At 34.8% G+C, this 25,624-nt stretch overlaps 1 protein-coding gene across 1 annotated transcript; it reads right to left on the bottom strand.

The window, feature by feature from the left end:
- Positions 1-22,676: 22,676 nt before the first annotated feature.
- Positions 22,677-25,006, bottom strand: Dbp21E2 (putative ATP-dependent RNA helicase Dbp21E2). Its single transcript, XM_018537622.1, has 7 exons — positions 24,755-25,006; positions 24,467-24,676; positions 24,015-24,377; positions 23,695-23,952; positions 23,510-23,623; positions 23,042-23,433; positions 22,677-22,899 (listed from the first exon to the last, which is right to left on the bottom strand). The coding sequence occupies exons 1-7, from the start codon at positions 24,824-24,826 to the stop codon at positions 22,677-22,679; spliced, it is 1,632 nt and encodes a 543-aa protein (XP_018393124.1). The 5' UTR covers positions 24,827-25,006.
- Between the last annotated feature and the right edge of the window lie 618 nt (positions 25,007-25,624).

Raw genomic sequence — 25,624 nt, 5'->3', positions numbered from 1 at the left:
ATTAGAGAAGCATCGATCGATTCGCGATGAATCGTAGACGCCACGTGAATGCTTATATTCAAACTGTTATCGTTCACGTGAAACATTATTCAGGCCATCGTGTCGACCTCGCCGACGGTGACGATGGAAAAGTGGTTTTCCAAGTTCTGCAAACAACGCCCATCGTGTTAGCTAGCGGCACTTACAAACGCGACCGCGAGTCGGAGAGAATCATTTTGCAATTCTCCTTTGTGAAACGAGGACGCGCCTAGACAACTATGGGCACGCTTTGCGAGCTGAAAACAAGTAGTTTCCAAGAAAATGTGGGAAATATGATAATGTTAAAATGATGTTTGCATCGGCTTGGGTTACTTTTACACTCATTGCCTATTGCGAATTTAAATGAACAATCAGCAAACAGTGAATCAAAAAAATTCTTTAATAGGTAAAAGATACTCAAATATAGCTGAATCCTTGTGTGATCATTTTTTTTAATAAAAAAAAAGAGTAGCAAATGACTTATTATATTTATATATATTTTTTTAAATGCCCACATGTCAAAACTATAAACAAACCTATTTAGTATCTTCGAAAGAACATACGAAAGTTCACGTAAATTATAATTCGATTAGACATCTTTCGTAAAAGTTGGGGATACAAAGAAATATGAATTTTTTTTTTTACTGCGGATAGCTTTTTTATTCAACCACCGCGGTTCCTTTTAAATTCGATACTGATTCAGATAAAAACAAGAGGCGAACACGCGTATCTCCGATCTTTCTTCTCGCGTCCTCTCGTAGATGGGTTAGGCTCGTGTGCCCCGAGTGATTCTCCGGACTGTGTAACGGCATCTCGGATCCCCTCTCGCCCCCGCCCCCGCCCCCTTACCGCTCCCGTAATCCCCGTCTTCTCCGAGCACGATGATCCAGCGCCGACATCCACGAGACTTCGTTGTCGAATACTCCTTCGATGATACGCAAATGACGCAAAGGCTTGCACCAGTTGATTATCAGCGCGATTCATGCTTTTATCGCGAGTCGTTCAATTTACCGTAAAATAATCGTTACTAATACAACTTTTAATTACTGCGCACGATTATGAGAATATTACAGCAAGATTATTGACACAAGGGTCTATCGTCATTGATAGACATTCTAATATGTCGCTACTTACTGATAATTGAGTGCAATAATATGGCGTCTAACAACTGAGTTAATTAAAGTGAATGTCGATGTATGATTGATAGCGTAATAGTGTTGTTTTATGCTATTTTCTTAAATATTATAGATAATGTAATTGCTCGATTAGTGCTTATAAAAGATTAAAATTTTAAACTTATACATTTCTGAATGTGCGCCCCCAATAGGGATACCGCTATCGATGCAGAGATGCACAGATATTACGGATACCGGATAGAATGAATATGCATCGTACATACGTAAATACGCACATAAATCTGCAATAGGACCTGTTTACAATTGCTGCACATCCAGGACGTGCCGCCCAACGCATGACGTTATCGGTAATAGGAATCAAAGTGGCCGCCGATCTTTCACGTCAGGTTCTGAGCTACCTACGAATGATAGACGCAAAAAGAGAAAAACAGCGCTGAATAGATGAATGCGCGCTGCCGCTAGTCGGACGGGAAGAGGCGACGAAGCGTTAAAATGATGAGAAAGCAGTAACCGACCGACAATGATTCTGGTATATGACGTATATGAATGATCCAATTATCCAGCCATCTTAGATATCAGCTGGTATATACTGTGAATCTATAGTTCGCGTTCCGAGATAAACATCGCTTTGAGTTTCAAGGTACAAGCTAAATAATAGAGAAACAATTAATAGATAAGAGTAAAAGAACTTCATTTATGTAAAATGATAAACAATATTATTACTGTTGAATTGTATATCTACTGATCACACGTGTTCTTCGAATTGCATTCCTCCAATGTGTATATATAGATTAACTTTAATCTCGGTTCAATTAATTACTCTTCATCTTTTTCTTACAACTAGGAAAAGATGATCGTTAAGTTGAACTGAAATTAAAGTAAATCTACATGGAAAACGGGAACCGAGCATAAAGGCCGACAATTCGTATAGATTAGTGATTCGAGTCACGTCCCGAGTAAAAGCCTTAATCATACCACGGGTTGCCAGTTACGATTATATTAATTATAGAGAATTATATTAATTACAGATTCCCGGTTTTATTTTAGTCAATCACGTTGAATCCACCGTACTCGCTACATCGTGATCGGCTAAAATGGTACCGTCAGCCGACAACCGTAACGAGTGTAATCTGTAGTGTGTTTTCGGCTTAACGTCAGTTCCGAACGCGAGGGAGAATATAAAGTTACGTGAACGCGGGAATAATCCGCGCAGGATCGTCAGGCACACGCACGCGGCCACGTGCGTGCTCGGCTCGACGCGAATCCGCAAGGGATCGGGCGAATGAGCGCGCAGCGAGGGGTCTCGTGTGCCAGGTGACGTTGTCGTTGCCGTTCATGATTTGACTCGCGCGCATTACGGTGGCGGATGCTTTACAGTTAGCCGCACGCTGTGTCGTAACAGTATATTCGTCGATTCTTGCTCGCGAATACGAGTCACCGCGTTGAGAAGCGGCCGAATTGATGTAACGATATACCTACACACAGAAAAGTATCATTCTAATGCGAAGAAAAGTGATTACGTACCAAATTTATTTTCTTCCTTTTAAGTAACGGTTATCTTTAACAAAGCATATTTTCTTGATATAATAATCTTAAAATATATTTATTATACAACTTTTAGAAAAACTTATTACGTACTCAAAACAAGAATTTATTTTCTTTTGAAGAATGTTATAGAATTGATCAAAGAGAAGTAACTTTACATATAATAAGCAAATCGTTTTAATTTAATAAACCTGATCGAAGTATTAAACTCTTATTAGGATTCAAAATATTTTATATAAATTTGATACTTCTGAAGATTTGAACTTGTAATAGAGATTTGCAAATATATGAACTTTCACGATACAATATTTAAAATAAGTAATTATTATAGTGCGTAAAAAGTACGTGTTTTTCTGTATGTACAATTTTACGTTTAGCTTAAATTCATGATAAACGAGAGATAATAAACTCCAGAAACGTTTTAACGTGTTCTTTGAAAACTGATTTAAGATGTTAAAAAATGTAGATTACTTGATAAGTACCTGTGAAAAAACGATTCTAACAAAAAAGATAATAATAACTACCTTCTAATGAAAAGTAGCTGCGAATATTATTACGATAAGATAGTTTTTAATCTTTAGTTTTTAAAGACAGTTGTAATGCCATGAAAACATATGAGTTTACAGAATTAATCTTGCATACTATTTCGCAAGCATATGTTAAGCTGCCTAATATATACATATTGTCGTACATATCTTATCTTCGACTGAAATGAAGAAGAGGTTTGTCGTTTCTCTGTTTTTAGATCCGTCGTTTGACTGACTTGCAACTGGAGCGTGAATGAAAACATAATTATAATATGAAGCGAGTTTTAAACTATAAAACATTATACAGTTAACCGCACGCTGCGTTGTAACAGTAAATTTACACTTCGCCTTACGGAGAAGATACATACATCGTAAATATAGCTGATCGGTCATCGTGCCAACAAGTATAATCATTCAATCGACACGATGGAAAAGAACGTGAGAACATTTTCCATGTTTTTCGTGAAAGGTTTTTGTCTGCGTTTTTTTGATAAAAGACTTTGAATGTATAAGAATTCATTATATAATAAAACCCATTTTATATCACTTCTTTACATATTTTTTAGAAAATTATTTTGTATATAAATAAAATTAATATTTCCTATTTTATTGAAAATTATTATAAATTATACTATAAATTTAATTATAAATCAATTATAAATTTAATTAATAATTTAATTTTATTGAAAATTACACTTTGAATGTGTTGTATGTTTCAAAAAGATTTTGTTCTGACCTGGCAGCTTCAAATAGTCATCCAATAATAATCAATACCAATCGATGGCATCTGATATATGAATCAACGACGTAAATTTATTTTTATCCCAGCTATTGGTTGCGTTCGCAGGGTATATATGTAACAGACATTTACAAATTATTCATATTTTCTCAAATAATCGTCATTCATTAATTTGGAGATTTCAGTATCTTTATTAATAACAGCTTATAATGACTTTTCGAAATAATATCTTGACAGTTCGACTATAAATAAAATTATAAATCTATCAAACACAGATAAATGAAATAAAAAGCATTAGGACGAGGAGCGGAAGCGTTATATAAGACGTATTATATTAATGCCGTTGTTAGAATAAAAATACGATGAAACACATAACAAATTCGCTTGATATTAGTCCCCTGTAATAATTAATCGTAATGCTTGCGACGTTAACTGCGTTCCGATGCCGTATTGTAACACTCGGTCAGCATTATTGCGCAGAACGCGAGGTTGGGGTTCAATGCCTTTCCACGTTCTCCCCCTATATCTAACATTCCGTCGCACGAATTAAAATATGCACCCTGCAGCGTTTTTCACGCAGCCGGGCGGGCGGCGTGATACACGATGTTACATTTCTACGAAGGGGGTGGTCAGGCGCGTATTGCGTCTTTTGTTACAGCCCACGCCATCCACGGCCGTTCACGCTGTAAACAATGCAGCCGCTAGGCGAAAGAATGCGGGATCTCATCCAGCAGCGACGCGAACGTCCCCGAAGAAGAAAAGAAGGGAGACATCCGCCCTTCATGGAACGATCCCTCAGAAATCTCTATCGCGTGCATTCCTACAGGGGATTCCACGACCTTTTATTGAATTTCTCAAAGAAAGCCGGCATCACCATCAATTGATACGATCACGGTAGAGAGAAGCTTTCGTCGTGATTTCGAGGCATGCACGAATGCTAAAAAACGGCATCCATATTACGAAGAATATTGTCGATAATGATACGACATGATTGAAAATTTGATTAAACTAAGTTGATTTCCGTAGTTGTTTACAAATAAAATATTTATCTCAAAATTCGAATTCTTTTCGAAATAAGTGAAATTCTTATTCTCGTACGGAATAATATATAATTATTACATGAAAAATATATCATATATGTTAAAAATAAAATTATAATAAAATTGCATAGAGAGCAATCTAAATTTCGACATTTTTGTAAGCACATTTTCTAAAAAACATTAATATCAAGCGCGGAACGCGAGTTCATTAAGTCGCGATGAGAATTGAAGAGCTTGAATGGGGGAGCCTGCGAACAACGGCCACTCGTGAACTATACCAGGAGGCCAATCGGCGCTTCCGGCTCTAATTAATTACGATTGGTCGGTTTTAAAGAACTTGTATCCCGTCCCACCGCGCCACGCCGGTCCGGAATGCACGATGGCTCCTACTAATAATTCAGATAGCGTTGAGAGAGGGGAGGTTTTATCGACGCAGGAAACGGTCCAGTCGCTCTCGTTGCTATTAGTGGTGGTGACGGCCATGAAGATAGACACAATAGGGAATTTCCTTCCCCCGAGATTAAGGGTTCTCAGAAAGTAGAAATCTGCATCGAGTATTAAATAAACGTTATATCGTCGTCGATGCATAATACATCGTCGAAGCGAACGGTGTTACTGTGCCAAACAAGTTAAATGCGTAATTAACGGCGTAATTGTAAAAGCGATACGTCGAGCAAAGGTGTACTATGGCAATTAGAGCGTTGTGAAATTGTAGCAACGCGATGCAGCGACATGAAGGAAAGCCGATTAAACCGTTATAACTGCTCTGATTTAAATCTATAATAATTGCAACAGTAGGGCAAAGTGGAAGACCTACAAATATCAAGGAAAACATTAAATAAAGCAGGCGATTATTTATCAATTAATAGAAGTCTTCATTCAAAGGATATTCCAGTTGTTTAGCTTTATTAAACTATTGTATAATATCATTAATATTTATATATAATCAATATAAATACTTTATTTATTTATAAATAGAAAATCAAATTCTTGCCATTCGAAATTACTCGCGTCAGGGCAATGCTGGGTCAGTTTTATTTTTTGTTTAAAATTATATTTTATATTAATAATATATGAATTTTAATAAAGATTTCTGTATCTGATAAATAATTGGCGATTTTATTTAAATTATTTTTCCGTTATTCGCAATTTCCCCCCATTTTCCTGTATATCGTAGTTCTCGTGACTAACATATTTTAAATATATATAATTTTTTATAATTTTATATTTGAAAATATCCTTTCTGTAATAACAAGACAGTCTTCAATTGTGTTCAGATTCGTCAATAGAATTCTGGTAAAACGTTGAGCGATTCTGGTAAAAATCTCGTTGAATGAACCACTCTATTGAATCATGATAAATTACTGTAATTCACCGTAAATGCTCCGAGCTAAATTCTCATACGCGCACAAAGGTTAATGCTATCGACGGAGGTAACTCCGAGTAACACAATGGCCGTCCGAAATTTTTTATTTTTCCGCAATTTTTTCGATCTCATTAAAGTCCTTCGAAAATCGTTAAAAACTCGCCAGAAGAGATTCTCTTCAAATTTTCTTTGAATACTTGAGAAGGTTCTTCTGTTTTTTGCGTCTATCACTTCAGCCAGTGACAAGTCGATTTTTTTTAATGCGCCGGTCAAATGTAGTCCTTCATCGCGAAAGGAAAGGGAATCGAGAGGGCCCGCATACAGCGAATTCATCTCAAGACAACGACCTTTCCATAGCCCTTTTCCCGTGCTCGAACCTTGCGCGTAGAGAGAGGGGAGGGGGGCTCTCATCTACGAACTCGTGGAGAGGAAACGATGTCCCAGCACTATGGCGACTCGGCTCGACTTGACTCGACTCCACCTCATTCGCCAACGTTTATCAAGTCGAGAAGTCAATGCACTCCCCCACGTAGTGCGGTTGTGTGCGGCCGAAAGCCCGTATCATACTTACACGGGACATGCCCCACTTTTGCATTGTACAACAATGATGACAGATTCCTTGGTCGATTCGTCATGAAAGAATGTTCGGTATAGATGCAGGTAAAAATTTTTATTGAAAAACAAAATAACTTATCTTAACAAATTTTTTTTTTGTTTTATAGGAACGGATTAGATTGATACAAATCATATTTTAAACAATTTCGGATGGACTTTAATAAAATCTTTGTGTAAAGGAAAGAGTTATCATTCAATTAAAAAATTTTAAACTGCGAAAGAAATTAAATATCTTATTAAATATTAGTATAAAAATGTATTTCCATTCTTAATAACGAATACTGCCTTGCCAATACATTTGTTATATCGAATATATTCTTTATATGTCGCACGAATCTTGTATGAATTTTAAAACAGGAAGAATATGATCGAAAAAATGTTTCCTTCCCCCTGTACAAATTTCTATAAAAAAAAAATATTGTTTATGTCCGAGATATCCAATTTACAGTTTCCCATATTTTTGAAAATATGATACGCGTGAAACCGGCTTAAGTCGCCGCAGAACATTGGATAACTCTCGTCCAAGTATATGTTCCCGATGTGTTGCCACGGGATGCACCGTAAGATACGCATTAATTGGAGAATCGGTCGGAATTTACGCGTGGCCGCGCGAGTTGTGCGTGCCTCATGCATGTCGCTGCGAGGCGATCTCGCCCAGTTGTACAGAGAGAAAGATCGCAAGCCGAGTATGTATTCTCCATCTATTCGATATGTTTACAAGATTTGCGATGGTCACGGAACGTGCCGATTGACTGCCTTCGACCACAGAAGTATAAATCGGTCCTTTATTACATGATAATTTATTATTTATGTCTAATAGATTATTTCATGATATAAAATTTTATGATATAAACAGATTATAGATATACGTTAAAAATATAATGATAATGGCGTAAAATAAAGAATTTGCCCTCTACGTTAAAAATCCAAATCCACCCAGAACATATCAAATTTTATTCAATCATTTTCTTTCGGAAGACAAATCATTAAGAATATAAAAAATTACTCTCATATTTAAATCAACTCTATCAAACAGTTTATTATTCGATTGCCTGGACCGATTAAAAACGGGATATGTATAAATCACTGAATGCATCACAGGGCGCATGATAAATGGCAGCTTACGTTTCTGTAAACATGAAAGTATAAATTCTTTCTATTGAATACATCGGATCTGTATACAGGCGGGGCGTCGAAATCGATTAGACACGCAGCTGCTTCGAAAAATTCCACACGAAATACACCTTTCGGCATTCTAGGAAGAAATAAGCGCGTCTCCGAAACCTGATTGTGCCTGCACCGTCGTTGCCAAGCGAAGGAAACGATCAGACTTCGAATTCTGAAGAAGTGACGATGCATCGTGCGCTGCATAAAAAGCGCATCTATACTGATCAGGAAATGCAGCTACAAGCCGAGCCTTTTAATAGATTTGATGCAACGTACTGCGCATTTACTAACCTTCTTAATTTGTTGCTAAGGTTCAACCATGAGGTTCAGACTAACGTGCTATTTGCGATATAGATCGAGAAATTGAAGCTTACGAAAAAATGGAGCTTAGAAACAAACATCTCGAAAAACAATATATAGTAATGTGTCGCACAGATTTTACAATATTCTGTGTATATATTTTTATTATTATTGGCTGTATTGCACAGATTTTACAATATTCTGTGTATATATTTTTATTATTATTGGCTGTATATATATATATATTTTTTTTTTCTGTTTGACTGTAATTCTAATTTCCACTGCACTGAGAAAAATATCTAGTTGAAAATGGACAAACTTAGAAGATTCTGATTGTATTGTTAAGTTAATTATTATTTTTAAGTTAATTCCGGTTATCTCAACTAAAATTCTAGCTGATTTAAAAAAAAAATTCGTTTATTTTCACAATTAGAATTCCAATTAATCCAACAAGACATTTTTCTCAATGCGATAAATTCTTACAGAGGCCTTTGTTAACACTGTATCGATATAACTGTATACGAATAAGTGCTGATGTTTCCGAGATTCTGTTACAATTTAGCGTCTTTAAATTGTGCAGAATGCGCGTTTCTGCTATGCGAAAGTCATCCGTGCGGCGACCGGAAGTAGGCGTAATAATGAACTCCCATCGACCATACACGTCGGGAATACAATAACTTGTGTGCGTGAGACACAAAGGCCGTTCTCTCTAGGGAACGACAACACGCACGAATTCCAAGAGCGCTTCATCCAAACGGGATAAGGGTACAGACCTTTTTTGAGATTTCCATCAAGCAGCACATACCAGGACATTTAAGAGTGACTGCGACTGCTCGTTAAAAGTTGGCAAATTGTGCGCGTTTCCGGCAGGATAATGATGTTTGTTTCACAATTGTAACAAGTTTGATTGCAAATATGTTACATAATATAAAAAGAATAAAAATCTGGAATATAAATATATGTGTATCTATATGCATACTATAGGTTTTCTTTTTACGTTTCTTTATCTTCTTTATTTTTTAATCGTATATTTCTCTATTTTGTTATTATCATATTATTGTGATATACATATTTGTTGTATATATTTGTTAAAATTTATATTTTTTTCTCTTAATTTTGCAACAAAAAAGTACTATCTCTCGTTTGATAAATATTGATTATTTCTTTCCAAAATTTCGACTCGACAATTTAAAACCGAAAACCAAGTAACAATATAATTTGTAAGAATCTTTTCCGTTGAATTTGATACATTTGGAAAGGAAGTAACCACACAGACGACATTTTCCACATTTCGCGTGACACGTAGGTATCGTGGGAGTTAATGGATACTATCTTAAAAGTATCAACCGCAAAAGTACCATGTGTTTCGCACATGTTCACATACAGTGTAATTGCAAAACCGTCACTGTGCTGACCGACGCGCGCGTAAAAAGTACAAAATTATATCCTTCATAAGACCTATTTTTTCAACTATAGCTTTTCTGCGAGCAACTGCATATGTATATTTTAGCTCGGGTGTATAGCTCTAATTGGCTTTGAAATAATAATTTACAGCTCCTCAAAAAGATGCAAGATTAAAGGCGCGATTTCTCTTTCAATCTCGTCCAATTTACGCGGAAAAATCGTCGGAGATCGGTATTCAGAATATCGCAAAAGAGACCACGTTCGTTCGTTGACACGTCGAGATCGCGTCACGACACCCTCATTAAAGCACGATCTCGTGAATAAATTCACGAAGAACATAGAGGGCTACGATCGGGCCCCTCAATGCGTACATCGTCGACCCACGCTGCCCGTATAAGGCCTGCCCACACGATATCTATCGTCCAAGGTATCGATGAGCAATTACGGATTGAGAGGCTGACCTTGGTCCGGCAGGAAAATCATGTGAGAACCGGCTGTACGATCGTGGATCAATCTCGAGCCGTCCTTCTCGAAAGATTGATTTTCCACACGTGCGCGTGGAATTTAATATATAATATTAATTTGATTAACTTCAAAAACATCATTACGACAAAAGTATGTCAACATTTTACATTTATTTTACGTCGGGAAATGATTACGGTAGGAATAAAAAATTTATTAATAAGCAACTGTAATTCGCCTACGAATAGTCCAACTTGGAAACTCACCGCAACGAGATCACCTAGAAATTTTTTTCCCACGAACAACGTGACAATATGAGATTGAGGTCATTCGCTACGTTGCGTAGGAATAGCGGCGAATAAGACCAGTGAGGTTAATCAGATCGGAAAGAAAACGATAAGGTCATCCATTCCGGTGTTTAACCCGCGACATTCTTATAAACGAACGATAAGATTACAGCTGATCGCTGGATTACCATACATTTGTATGTATATCGTTCTCTCGGTCTGAAACATAATTATGCGAAGAGCCAATATATCCCTAAGAATTATCTTAAGCGGTATGCCAACCACTCCCTTTGTAATTAAATGTATATTAATCGACAGTTGCGCTGAAAGAACGTATTCGTTACTAAGAATTAAGAAAATATATACATACTAGAAAAATGCAAATATTTAAAAAATGTAATAATACTTTTATTAAAATATTCGCACGTGATCGATAGATTTCTCAATATGTTTCTCGTATATAATATACATATATAAAAAAAAAACATAAGCTTATTTTATCTTAAAAAAAAATTGTAATAATTTTTTTATTAGATAATTTTATTTTTTTTTATTAACTGTTTGAGTGAGACTTTATATATAGCATTAGTGAATAATGCTTGATTAATAAATAAAATTAAATATTAAATTTTACTTTCAAATATAATGGTATTCAAACCTTATTTTTTTTGTATATTTATATGATAAGTTAATTTCTTCAATTTTTTATTCTCAATAATATTTCCAGCGTTTTTACTTCATATCATTACATCACACATGCAATGGTTTGCAATATAGAAATTATTTTTAAAGTTTTTCTAATTTTAATAACACCTGAATTAAGATCATTGCTCGAGTTTGGTCGTTAAAAATAAAAATTGTTGTTTTCTAATTTTTATTCTATAAGTTCTTGTCATTTCTCGAATTATTTAAACAGAAATTGTTTTTATTTTTTATTGGAGTGTTCAGAACAAAGATCGTTCGGAATAAAGTCGAAACGTAGTCCATTTGAAACGGTCCAACAAAAAAGTTCCTAAATCATGAAGAAAATATCATAACGACGCGATATTGAAAAACTCAGGTGTGAGGGACCTTAATGAGATGTCGAGTGGCAGGAAATCGTTTACGATCGTCCATGATCTCGCCGTTACATGGTTGAGCAATGGAAGAGGTTTTTGACCACGCAACACAGCGTCCCACATGCATCCCATGCGTCCCATCAATGCGTCATGAGGCGCTTAAGTCCTCGATGATGATCCGCTAATAATGACGTAGGCGACATAAACACGATATCGATACATTAGAATGAAAATAATCGGTGTTATACCCTGAATAGAAATAAAAATAACGAAACGAGTACATATACAACAGATATTCAGAAAGAATTTTGGAATCTTCGTCTTTTTCAATTAATTCGAGAATTATCATCTAATTTTTTTTTACAAAAACGATCATTTAATTTATTTGTATACCATAATTAAAACATATTATGTATTGTTTCCCAATTCATTAGTATTTGAGAATATTATAGATATAGATTTAATCACAATTTTCAGAAAATAATAAGTAAAAACCAATAACAAACGGAAAAAAACACATTAAGTAGCTTATATTATATCGCAATAAAATGTTATATTAATTAAAATCTTTAAAGAAATAAAGATTTTAATTAATATAACATTTTATCGCACATTTTTGATATAATTAAATATTTAAAGATTCGTAAAAGAGTAGTAGTTATTTAGAGAAAAAATATGTTAAACAATATCTCTCCATATAAAAGAATATTTTATAATTTATTTTTTTTCACTACTGGGTATAAAAATACCCCAGGTGATTACTCCTAGATTAATAATATCATTAATTTTTCCGGTTCAAGATATTTAATTTAAGAGCGATTGTAACGATAAAGTTGTGATACAGGTTTATCGTGAAGCGTTCGAACGAATGAGATGCATGAGATTTTATCACGGTCCGCGTACATGATTCTGCATCCTAATATCGTATAATTATATGTTTCACATAATAACATATTCCCTATATCTCGTGTGAATTCTTTCTATAATTAGCCTTTGAATAAAATATATATAAAAAAATCTGATCTTCAAGTATACAGCTGCTTTCTTCCCTTCTCCTCTCGTTTCAATTTAATTTAATCTAATTGAATTTAAACCACACTGCGCGCGCGCGCGCCTCGTATGAATCGGTAACGATTAATGCCAGACGTACTTAGAATTTTATTTTCACGTGCAATGGCTTTTTGCGCGCAGACGGGAGATTCCTTTCGGCTCAGAACGCCGCCGCGCCGAAACGGTGCGCGATTAGAAAATTAACGCATGACGTTACAATCGTTACGTACGTGGCGGAGTTGCGTGAAAAGCAGCACGCGATGATTCTGTTGCCGAGCACGTAATTCCACCCTATATAATCGTACGTGAGGAAACTCTCCACCTTCCTGATTATCAATTGCAGAGATTAATTATACGGGAGTGGCAGAGAGAAAGAGAAGGGAAATATCTCTGTCGTCCTCATACACCGACCTTGTCGATTACGTCTCGCGCACCGTTAACGATCGCGAATCATTATCGCGAATCATGTTGCGCGCGAGGACCGCATGCTTGTTTCGCTCGTTTTAATTATGCCCGTACGACCCAATTACGTCGCATCGCGCGTTTAATTGCAGCTACTCTACTTCCGACCAATATCGACCTGGATCTCGATCTTGTATTTTCTGCGGTTTTCTCTTCGCCCTGCCACGTGATATATATTTTCAATACGAGTTTAAATAAATTCCGTTGTTTATATTCGCAGACGTAATAAATTCAAACTGCGCATTCTTTTATTTTAGTATTTGTTCTTCGTTAGAAAGAATTTTATCATTTGAGCATCTCTTCAACTTGATATTTTATACAGAAAGAGAAAGAGAGAGAGGGAGCGAGAGAGAGAGCAATATGATTTAAGCTATTTTATTCTTTCGAAACTAATAACAACAACTTCATAGAATGCGCAGTTTCATTCTTATTATGTTTACAATTTGAATAAATTCCATTGTTTACATTCACAGAGGATAAATGACGCGTGCCTCATCTTTTTCATGATTTTTTTTCCAAGAGACATACAAATGTAAAAAAAGATATTTTCAAATTGTTTCGCGCGATGATTACTTAGGAAACTCATCTCTACTTAGTAATTTCAATACACTTGCAGTACTCTATTTCTCTCCTTCTCTCTCTCTCTCTCTTTCTCATCATAATATTTTCTAATCGTGATGTCTGGTTTTTAAGAAAGAACTATCATTTAGCCTGTTTGCCACGTAAAGGATATAATTAAGTAGGTACATGCATTAAACATAATCGGCACGCGGCGTCAGGAACAGTTGGAACACTTTGTTCCAGACTTATTCTCACAGACTAGGTAAAAGTAATGTTTAAAAATTAAAAGTTTTGATACGACGTTTCCGGTTTCGTTGATGAGTTAAAGTAATTTGATGTAGCTAACGATTATCGTTATCAATTTACTTTTATCAGTGCTATCTCTTATCGGCATGTTGTCTCATCCGATATTCCGACGTCGATCGACAAGTAGTAGTATAAGTATACTCGAGACAAAAAACTCATCTTTAATAAGCTTATGTCCGTTTCTCAGTATAGTTTAATTTTAATTTTTTGGTTTTCAACTAACTCTCGTGCTGAGAATTCCAAGGCCCGTATTTATAGTCATTTCTCAAATCTCATCTCAAGAGCGTGTCAGGCGAGATACTCAGAACAGAATCGATATCGAAGATGTCGATTAAAGCTATGTTTTTCACCTGTTTAAAAGTAACCTTTTTGAAAAATCAAGTTACTGACACGTCAATATGATACATGTAAATAATATAAAAATGGAACAGTTAATATATTTACACAAAAAAGAAGAATTTCACTACTTTTAACTACTTTTTTGAAGGTTTATTAATATGTGTTACGAGATCTTGTTTCAAAACTTGTTTCGACTATTGAATCGTGAAAAAGAGTATTCAAGTTATATCTCGAGACAAACTTCATTTAAATTCCTCATTTGAATCATAATTACAAATGTGAAGTAAATCAACTCCTAAGATTCGTCTATTAAACTATTCCACGACTCAAAATTAGTTTCAGTTAGGTTTCTTAGCTGAAACACGACTATAAATACGGACCTAAAAGATGAAGATCAACTTGAATCAAGATGTGAAAATTAATGAGACAGTGGTAGAAACGGACATTAGTTTCTTTTTTCAAACTTGAAAAATAAACACCTGTATTCGCGCGGAAAGCACTTATAACAATGTAGCGTGCATTTAGCAGTATACGTCACATATGCTATAAAATATCAGAAATAAAAACGCGTATTTATCGATAAAAGGGGGTATGTTAAGTTAGCACTCCAACTATAGTACTCAGGAGTTCTGATTAGAGTTCCCACTTCCTTTTGACGAGATGAAGAGTTCCCTATAGTTAATAACAAGAGTTCCTCTCAATAAACATTTTTTTTACATTTTTTAAAAATGGGGTGCTAACTTTTTATCGAATTTCGAGGTGGAATAGTTCTGAGCGGCTTAATAGCTTCAATTTGCGATTGCCTAGAGTTCCTGATATGTAAAAAAAATTTTCGAATAATAAAAAAAAAATTAAAAATTTTTGAAAAATTAATTTTTAGATACAATAGTTCTGATGATAATTCCTGCTTCTTTTTGACGATACGAAGAGTTCTCTATGATTTTTAATGACATATGCGCTTAAATCATTCTTTAATAATTTTTTAAAAATAGGGTGCTAACTTTTTAACGAAAATCAAGGTCGCATAGTTCTGATTAGCTTAACAGAACTATTTTGTGAATACCTAGAGTTCTTGATACATAAAAAACATCTTTGAAATATAATAAAGTTTAAAAAAAATAGTGGAAATTTTTGAAAATTTTTTTGAGAGTACCGAGTAGTTCTGTTCGGAGTTCTGGACAGTTCTCGGTGAGTTCTATCGAAAAGTATCAGGGCTCAAAGCGATTGGACCAATGGTTTCCGAGATATACTGTAAAAATTGTTGATCTTTCGACAAATGTCGCTGTATCTTGCAAATCGTTGGTCTAATCGCTTTTTCACCTTACAGTTTTCGGTAGAACTCGTCGAGAACTATAAGAAACGCTACTCAGAACTACTCGGTACTCTCAAAAAATTTTCCGACGTGGGACTTGGAAAAAATTTGAAGTCAAAATTTTTTGGGAGTACCGAGTAGTTCTGATCGGAGTTCTGGACAGTTCTCGGCGAGTTCTGTCGAAAAGTATCAGGGCTCAAAGCGATTGGACCAACGGTTTCCGAGATATACTCACTCTAAAAATTGTTGATCTTCCGACAAATGTCGCTGTATCTTGTAAACCGTTGGTCCAATCGCTTTTTCACCTTATAATTTTCGATGGAACTCGTCGAGTACTATAAGAAACGCAACTCGGAACAACTCGGTACTCTCAAAAAAATTTTCAAAGATTTCTACTATTTTTTTTAAACTTTATTATATTTCAAAAATGTTTTTTATGTATCAAGAACTCTAGGTATTCACAAAATAGTTCTGTTAAGCTAATCAGAACTATGCGACCTTGAATTTCGTTAAAAAGTTAGCACCCCATTTTTAAAAAATTATTAAAAAATGATTATTAAGCGCATATGTCATTAAAAATCATAGAGAACTCTTCGTATCGTCAAAAAGAAGCAGGAATTATCATCAGAACTATTGTATCTAAAAATTAATTTTTCAAAAATTTTTAATTTTTTTTTATTATTCGAAAATTTTTTTTACATATCAGGAACTCTAGGCAATCGCAAATTGAAGCTATTAAGCCGCTCAGAACTATTCCACCTCGAAATTCGATAAAAAGTTAGCACTCCATTTTTAAAAAATGTAAAAAAAATGTTTATTGAGCAGAACTCTTGTTATTAACTATAGGGAATTCTTCGTCTCGTCAAAAGAAAGTAGGAACTCTAATCAGAACTCCTGAGTACTATAGTTTGGGTGCTAACTTAACATACCCGATAAAAGGGCGTTCTCAATACGGACCATTGTTTTTCGAACATCCGAGAAATAATACTTGTATATACACTAAAACAAAAATGTACTTAATTTTAATAAATATTTGTTTAAATAGAGCTAGTTGAATATTTATTAAATGTAAACATATATTTATTTTATACAAGAACCATTATTACTTCTTATTTAGCAAATATTTATTTTCCTAATGTAATATTAATAAATATTACATTAGATACACCGTTAAATATCAATGATCCGTCCAATCAGAGCTCTGAGATATAAGTTCGATATTATATCCCAGAGCTCTGATTGGACGAATCATTATTTCTAGTTGCCTATGCCTGTGCCTATTGTGTTTCCAGCTTAATTCCTTGAGTGAAACAAGTTTTGTTACTTGTTGTTTCCACAGATGGAAAGATAAATAATCAATCCATTTCTGTAATTACTTTTAAAGTGAACATCGTCCATATTAACGTTTTTAATAAATAATAAACTATTTGAGTAAGATTTAATACATTTTCTTAAGTTAAATTGTTTAACTCCATTGTTTCAGTCAAATTAACTGGTTAAATTAAGAGCAGTGGCGATCTATAGAAATTATTTAATTCAAATTCGAAGGTAAATTGGATGTAATTTGACATTATAAATTCGACAGTGTAGTTCTATTTAAATAATTATTTATTAAAATTTAGTGTATAATTTTCCTCTGTGTAGGACTTACGTTTTCAGGCTCGGACGAACGCCTCTGCCGCGGCACACAGAAGAGCGGCACGCCGCTTTCCCGCTTCCTCTCCAATATAGCGGCTTCCGGTTTCCTTTTGGAGCACCAAAACGTAACCTCGACCGCGTGACTCCACCGTCTTCTTCTTCTCTGCCTTACTTCACCACGTTCTCTCCTTCTCTCTCGCACAAATCACCAACAGCGAGCAGCGCGCACCCAGCGATCACTCACGTCTTCGAGCACTTTTCTCTATTTCCACGCTCGATTCACCGCGCGCGTCACGAGTCACCTTTCTCTCTCGTTTGTTCAATTCCTCTCAATCAATCGTTTCGATTCACGGCCACTCTCTAGTCGCGCGAACATAAACAAACGTGGCTGCTACGCCAGTAACGTACACGTACGCTCCAAGGATATTTACTTCGTGAGAAGCACGTGGATAAGTAATCTTTTCTTACCGCTCCGACTTCAGGACTCGTGATTCGGTCTCACTCACGTCGCGATCGCATCCCATCATTCCCATCCCGGCGCGGCGGATTTCTTTGTTTATCGCCGCCGCTGGGGCCCCGGCGAGCTCGTGGTGTCGCACTGATCTGAAGTCAGCCGCGCGTTCAAGTCGAATCGAACGTGACCAACGTTCACCCTCGTTTCCTCTCTCGCTTTTTCTGTTAACGCTGAATTTTCCGCAATGTTAACTGCCGCGTGTTGAATACAGCTGATGACAATCACTGGAAAGATCTTTTGCGTGTTGCGCGAGCGACAATACTCAACACGACACGTTGCGCTCCGCGGGATGACTGCTGCGCTCGCTTCCGGCGGACCGGTCGTCACCGCTCCGCTGCGTGTCCCCCACTCTCCGTGTCTTCTCCCCTCCCCCCCCCCCCCCCCCCCACAGTGTCTACTCCCACCATGTCGCGTGTCCGCCCCATGGTGCTCCGCTGCTCGAGCGCTCAGCGCTCCGAATCTTCTTAGAATATGCGAGAATGCGAGTGATGGTTAATACACAATGAGTTTGCTGTTTTCTAGTCGAGACTTCTTTTTTCACATTTATGACTGGTATAAAGAAAGAAGGGAAAAAAATGGAAGAAAGGACGAGGATTCACGTAACAAATCTATGTGAAAATTTGCATCTACGATCGTTCGGGATTCACTTGACGAATTTGTCGCATACGTTTACGATGTAATCATATGATATTATTGTCTGCACATAATATGACCACTGTTTGAATTTTCTTGTCCCTTGTAATATGTTTTTTCCTTAATAAGACCTTAGTAGACGGTATAAGTACAGTTTCTGGTTCTCTTGTAAACGTAAAACGTAATTATTTCAAATGCATTAATTCGTAATCGCATTCGCGTAGCTTGTTAGCCTGTTATTTCTGACTAATCATGATTTTCACGCAATCGAAATGAGATTCCGGGATTCTTGATCTGATTCCTGGCAAGCGTGACTCAACGAAACGCTTGTCCATTAAGATCAGATGCGCGCGGGAAGTTATTAAAAGCGAATTAGAGTGCAATCTGGCAAAAAATCAACTAACAACGATCAAAATCAATTTTCCCGATGTACACGCACTCCAAACCGCTTGCGTGAAACGTTAAATGGATATACGCATTATCGAGAGCGGTGAATGTTAGAAGAATTTCAATGACGATTAAGCTTGTCGAAAAGAAAAATTAGTCATCGATGCAAGACTAGCGATTATACGAACGGCTGTATAACTTATTAGACAGTAGATTTATAACCGCGGTATACTTAAGTCGTGTTTTCGCTACATACACTCGTAATTGCGATTCTGTTAAGTCAGCAGCTTGTTATTAGAACAGTGTATAATTAATGGAATTCTGTCTTATCTATAAGAATTTCAGAATTGCGATTAAGAAATAAATTAATAATGTCTTAATATTTAAAAATTTCGATGTAATTAATAGAATCTTAAAATTAGAATATTTATACGTTAAATTAAAATTATTTATACGTAGAATACTAATACCTATAATGAAGAATAAAAAAAGGAAAAGCCTTTTATTAAGTATTAATGCAGAATCAATTTTTCTAAAAAATCTCTCTTTCTCTCTTAATTTTAAAATTCTAAATTATATAACAATTTAAAAATTAAGCATTATGAAGAATAAAAATATTAAAGTTAGTGTGCAATGTAGCAATAAAAAAATTAAATTTATTTTCTTGCTTATTTTCTTATTTTTTCCATACTTTACGTTTTAATCCGATATGCAAACATAAGAGTATATAATTTATTAAATGTACTGATTTAAATAATTATTATTACAAATAACTGTTTATCATGCCAAATTAATAAATTTTGCTTTTCATAAATTTTCTGTAATTTCCAGTATATTATTTCATAATTTATATTAATGAAATTGTTATATATTAATATTGTAATAAGCTCGTACATATTTATAAATTATTTTGCCAAGTGATTTATTTCCTTCATCAATATTATTTCTATCGAACGTTTCCAAGAACCAAGCCTGTTTTTCTGTTACGTATATGATACGTGTTACGTGTGTGCGATGGTATGTGTGAAACCACTGTTGGGTATCTCCGCGTAAATAATAACAATCCACGTCGACGTAAAGACTTTGTAAGCTGTCTTCCTAAGCGCAATCTGTGCGAGCATAACGCTTGTTTCTAATTACAGCTTCTCATCAAAACAATTAAATGTTACATATAATGATTTCCTTGTCGTTATGTGTGTACCGTACACTTCGCTAACATTTTTGTAGTAGAAAAAAATATGAAGAAAGATTCAATCATGGGAAAATTAATAATGGATTAAGCATGACGAACAATGCTGTAAAAAATTTTAATATTTTAGCAATCAGTTTAAGCGTTTTGAGAACATAATTATTTTGATGATCTAACAAAATTATGTTTAGGTTCGTATCTAACTGAATTTTTAGATACTTCAGCAAAACCGTCCTTACCTTGTATGTAAAAAACTAAATTTCAAATAATCGTAAAGTTTAAAAGCATTATTATATATAGTATATCAAGGAAACACGATTTAAAAATTAGTGTGTAAAATTAAACAGAACTCGGGGTCAGAGTTTATAGCACCTGTCACAGAAACTGCGTGTGGCGCAAAGCAGGTTTGGCTTTTGGCTAATTGTAAGGTCAGAGACAGGATCCCCTGGATAGATGTTGTGTCGTCTGCTTGCGAACTGCTTCTGTTCCTCATGTCACGCGGCCACCCACGCTGATTAGTCCATTATCATTGCGGTCATCACTAATGTCAACTTGTCAGTCATGTTTACCGTTTCTCAGTAGCGGTAGACAGTGACGGTAGACGTAAACTTTAACAACAGTAGTATACCAAAGGCGTGACCGTGTCATATCTTTTCAAAGTACGCGGATATTCATTAAATAGTGTACTACAGAGACCCTCTAATAGAGTATAGCCATAAGGTGAGTGGGCAAAATCCCACGAGAGAGAATGATGTACATCTATCCCTTTTCTTCTTCAAACTTAACTTAATTTCTCTGGACGTGCTCACGCACGATTGTCGCTCATGATAGCCATTCACTAGTTTAAGAACATTATCACGAGAGAAAATTGGAAAACTTCAAACTTAAACCTGGAATATTAAATGAAATGTTTGATTTTTTAAAGTATAAAAAATCCTCTTTTAATAAAGAATCAGATTTTGAATATATGGATTAATATTCGACAAAATATTTATGTTATACAATACAAAAATTTATGCAATTAATTATATGAACAGAAAAAATTTATGTTTTATATATTTATTTTGAATTAATTTTATTTTATTAATCGTATAATTAATTAAATGTAAGGAATTTTTTATCGTATATATTATTTTAATGTTTTGCATATAAAGATCATAATATTTATTTATTCTAAAACAATTTTTATTTTTATTGCCGAAATATAACATTAATGATGAAAAAACAACGGTTTTTAATGCAACCCCCTAATACGTCTTGTCTTAATTTTCACCTTCTAGAGGCCGGTATTCATAGTTCACTTTTGTTTCAAAATTGTCTTAATACCTTAAAATGATAATACGGCCCTTTGATTAATTCATGACATCTTAAGGCCAGTTAAAACTGTACTTAAGACGATCTTAAATATAAGAACTATGAATACCATTCCTAGAAGTTCATTTAAAAGAAACTCTACTTGCAACAAGACTATATAATGAGAAGAGAATTGAAAAAGATATTACAGTAAAACATCATAATAAAACTATAATAAAATTTCAATCTAAAAAATATTCTTCCCTTGTGTTCCCTTGTGTCAATCTTATCTGCAATAAGAATGGCAAACGGATTCATTCTATTCACACGTTGTTATGATGGATTCACGAAAGTCGCAAATAATGAGAGCGCGCATGTTCAATAAGAGTGCTAATTCGCCCTGTTTTCACTTTATCGTTTCCAGGCATCGTTTCCCGGTCTCATGGGACAGCGAGGGTCCTTCCGTGAGTCGTGGTGACATGGCACACCCATCATTATCATCACGCGGCGCAGGCATGAACCATTGACGCGTGCCAGGCACATTTAATTTCGCTAAAACCCGGCGCGAATAATAAACTTGTCGGCAACGACGGCGGCAGCCTGAACGTAAGGTTTACCACGATTGTTCGAGGAAGAGCATTGCTATTTGCCGGGTGTGGGCATCCGCTGTGTGGGAGTACCGCCGGACGCAACGGAGGGAGACATCGGCCGAACGGATGAACTAGCGTGCCACATTCGTATGTGTGGGTGGTGATTTCCTCCCTGGAACTGGAACTCAGAATTCAGAAATCGGCGCGATAAAAGGAACAGCGACGAGAAGGGCGAGGAAAGTAATTCGGGCGTAGGACGCGCGGCTCGATTCCTCATCTAGTAAATGCGCCACGATGCTGATAAGCTTGTCGTAGAAGCGACGAAATTTTCTCTTGAGTGTGTTTCTTGAAGAGCAAATGGATGAAAATAAACTATGGAAGATCGGGAAGAGACGTATAGAAGTTTCAGCGGGTAATGGTTGACGCAGACTATGTTAATTAATCCGATAAGTCCGAGTGAAGAAGTTATTCGGGGTAGTCTCTTGAAGAGATCAAACAGGGCAACAACATTTCGCTAATTACTTAATCTTATTGGACGGCACTCGGAAGGTTTCCTCATAAAGCACTAGTGCAGCTATCTTCGAGCAACTTAATTACATAAGTTTCGCGAAAAAAGTGTTATTGACGCAAGTTGCACCTATAGAATGATCGAATATTTCCATAACTCTCATATATTCAATTACGTGGAAATTATTGAATAGCAGAATAATCTTTATTTACACAATCGCGTAATATAATTCAGTAAGGTATGCTAAATTCTTTTTCCGTTTCAATTGGTGAACCAAATGGCTCGTAAACATCATCCTCTTCCTTCGGCTTGTAGATATCGAATATCGGTATCGGTTTCGACTTTCGTATCGCTCTCTCTATTTTTTGCACTACAACGATTTCATTCATAGTGCTTATAAAACTGTCCACTCTGCAGTCCTTAACATTACCGACTCTTCCCGTTCTACCACATCTGAAAATATACACATATTATAAATTAATATTTAAAAATGTATATATGTACATAAAAAATCTATCGCAACTTTATATTGTTATCTCAAACATATATGGAGATTTGTAGAGACACGACATATTTATAGATATTAATTGTATACCTGTGAATGTAATCAGCCGTTGCATATGGAAATTCATAATTCAACACGTGACGTACAGTCACTGTATCCAAACCTCTAGATCCAGCGTTTGTAGTGCACAATACGTTACATCTACCGCTTTTGAAATCGGCATACTTCTTTTGCCTATCATATAACTGCATATCGCCATTTAAAGAAACTGTTTGTATGTTGCTATTGTTCAGGAACATACTGACCCAATTGCAAGTGCTATTATTATTGTTAAAAATAATTACTTGCTCTTTATTAGCTATTTTTGGTTTAATATATTTCAAAAGTGCAGTCGGTTTGTCACTTGGACCTACCCTTATAAATTTTTGAGGCACGAGAATGTGATGCAATTTGTCCGATTTTATATGTTGCAATGATTCCACCTATAAAAATATTAATAAATAACGCATTCAATCTTAATACTATCTTTATTCCAAGAATATTTTAACGCTATCTTACGTTTACGATATCCTCTAGAACGTTTGACATTCTTGAAGGCATTGTTGCAGATGCTAATGTGAATTGAGCACTGATTGGTAATTCAGTATTCTCTGGATTTTGCGTGAAGCCGAGCTAGAAATAATATTATTGCGTTTGCACATACATATATTAAACTTCTTTAACATTAACATATGTAAACATACTGGCACTCTTCTCAAGAATACTCGCAGTTGATCTTCAAACGTCTCGTGAAATAAAGCATCTGCTTCATCCAATACAAGATGCCTAACCATATTTAATTTATAAATCTTGGTTGTAGTTAATTTGCTGATGACTCCAAAACTAGCTACAATGATATCAACTTCTCCTACAGGTGGATTTAACATCATTTTCTTTGTTTTTCCACCAGTAATAGTTTTTGTATGAATACCAAGATACTGACATATTTTCTTTGCTTCCAACTGTGAAGAAAAATATGTAATTGATAAAGATATACAAAATTAACTTTCTACGTGATACAAACCCCTATTTGAAACGCCAATTCTCGAGAAGGTGTCACAATTAATCCTAATGGAGCATTGTAACGACGACCTGTTAATTTTTTCCATCCCAAAATTTCTTCTATCATAGGTAGAAGATAGGTTAATGTTTTTCCACAACCAGTTTCTGCCGCTATAACAGTATTAGCTCCATTTAGTATTTTGGGTATTCCAATTTTCTGTATCTTTAGAGGTTTCGTTATATTGTATCTTTTTAAGATATCTGTTAGTTGTGGATTTAAGCCAAAACGTTCAAATGAATCATATGCTTCTTCTTCTTTTTCTTTTTTTTCATTAAACGCTTCATTATACGTATTAAGCGATTCACTATATGCTTCTTTTGTTACCTAAACATTTCAAAGTTCACATATTAAAATTATAAAATAAAAACGGCATTGGAAAATAATAATGAAACTTAATAAATTATAATATGAACATTTGTGAGAGGATATATATAGAAAAAATCTCCTTTGGATTTATAATGATGCCATCCTTTACTAGCCAATGGTATCGGTTCATATTTGGAATATTCTTGCTCCTTATAAAAATTGAATTCTTTTCGTTTGCAAACAATTATCGGTATCTCTCCTTTTATATCTTTTGGTGCCTCGAAACGCTTGACATTACTTTTCTTTTTAGAACTTCTCTATATGCAAAATAATATAATGTACATATTTGCTTGTATAATAAAATAAATAATAAGTGAACAGTGTCACACACTTACGTAGCACCTTTGCAGTTGAGTAAACTGAATACATGCAGTTCTGTGAGACAAATTATAAAATCTGGAAAACATTTTTCTACAATTAACTTGTACTTCACGTTTTACACAATAAACATTGCCAAAAACACGCGTGCAAGCACACGGTATATCATTATTATCTTGAGTACCGGTGATAAAAATTCCTTTAAATCGTGAATAATGTATTAGCAAAGGATTAATTCACAAACACATAAAAAAAATACTTTCTAAAGTATTATGCATAAAATATTTTTATTCTTTTAAAAATGATAGTTTTATTTTTGCTTTTGTGAGAGAGAGAGAGGTTAGTGAGGTTAGTCTCACCCGGTGACTTATTTTAACTATAAGATTATCGATAATGCAGCATGTCTAGTGAGACTTTTATTACAGAGATCCTACAGTAATCAGCTCATCTGATAAGTCAATATAATTTCAACGATTTCAACATTTTCCCATGTTGATAATGCAGCTAGATAGCTACAGAATTGTCAGTGTGTATGTACAGATGGCTCATCCTGCTCATTTCTGATCAGTTTTCCTCGATACACAATTGCACAATTTTGATTTAATCTTCTTTTGCTTTTCATCCCTCATCTTATCTTCCTATCCTACAGGTAAAATAAAAAATAGAAATTTTAATAAATATATATTATTAATAGAAAAATAGATAATTACTTTAATTTGATAAATTTATATTTTTAACGTAAAAGATATACATGTAATTTTATCTTTAAAAAAAAGAAAACAATTATAGTCTTTAAGAAAATAGTTAATAGTATGTTAATTCAAATACATTTATATCGATAATATGAAATAAAATAATTAAATACAAAAGAAAATTTACATCGGCTA

The sequence above is a fragment of the Cyphomyrmex costatus genome, unplaced genomic scaffold, assembly GCF_001594065.2.
Source record: "Cyphomyrmex costatus isolate MS0001 unplaced genomic scaffold, Ccosl1.0 scaffold18, whole genome shotgun sequence".
NCBI classification, from domain to species: Eukaryota; Metazoa; Arthropoda; class Insecta; order Hymenoptera; family Formicidae; genus Cyphomyrmex; species Cyphomyrmex costatus.
This window is presented reverse-complemented; position numbering and strand designations above follow the sequence as displayed.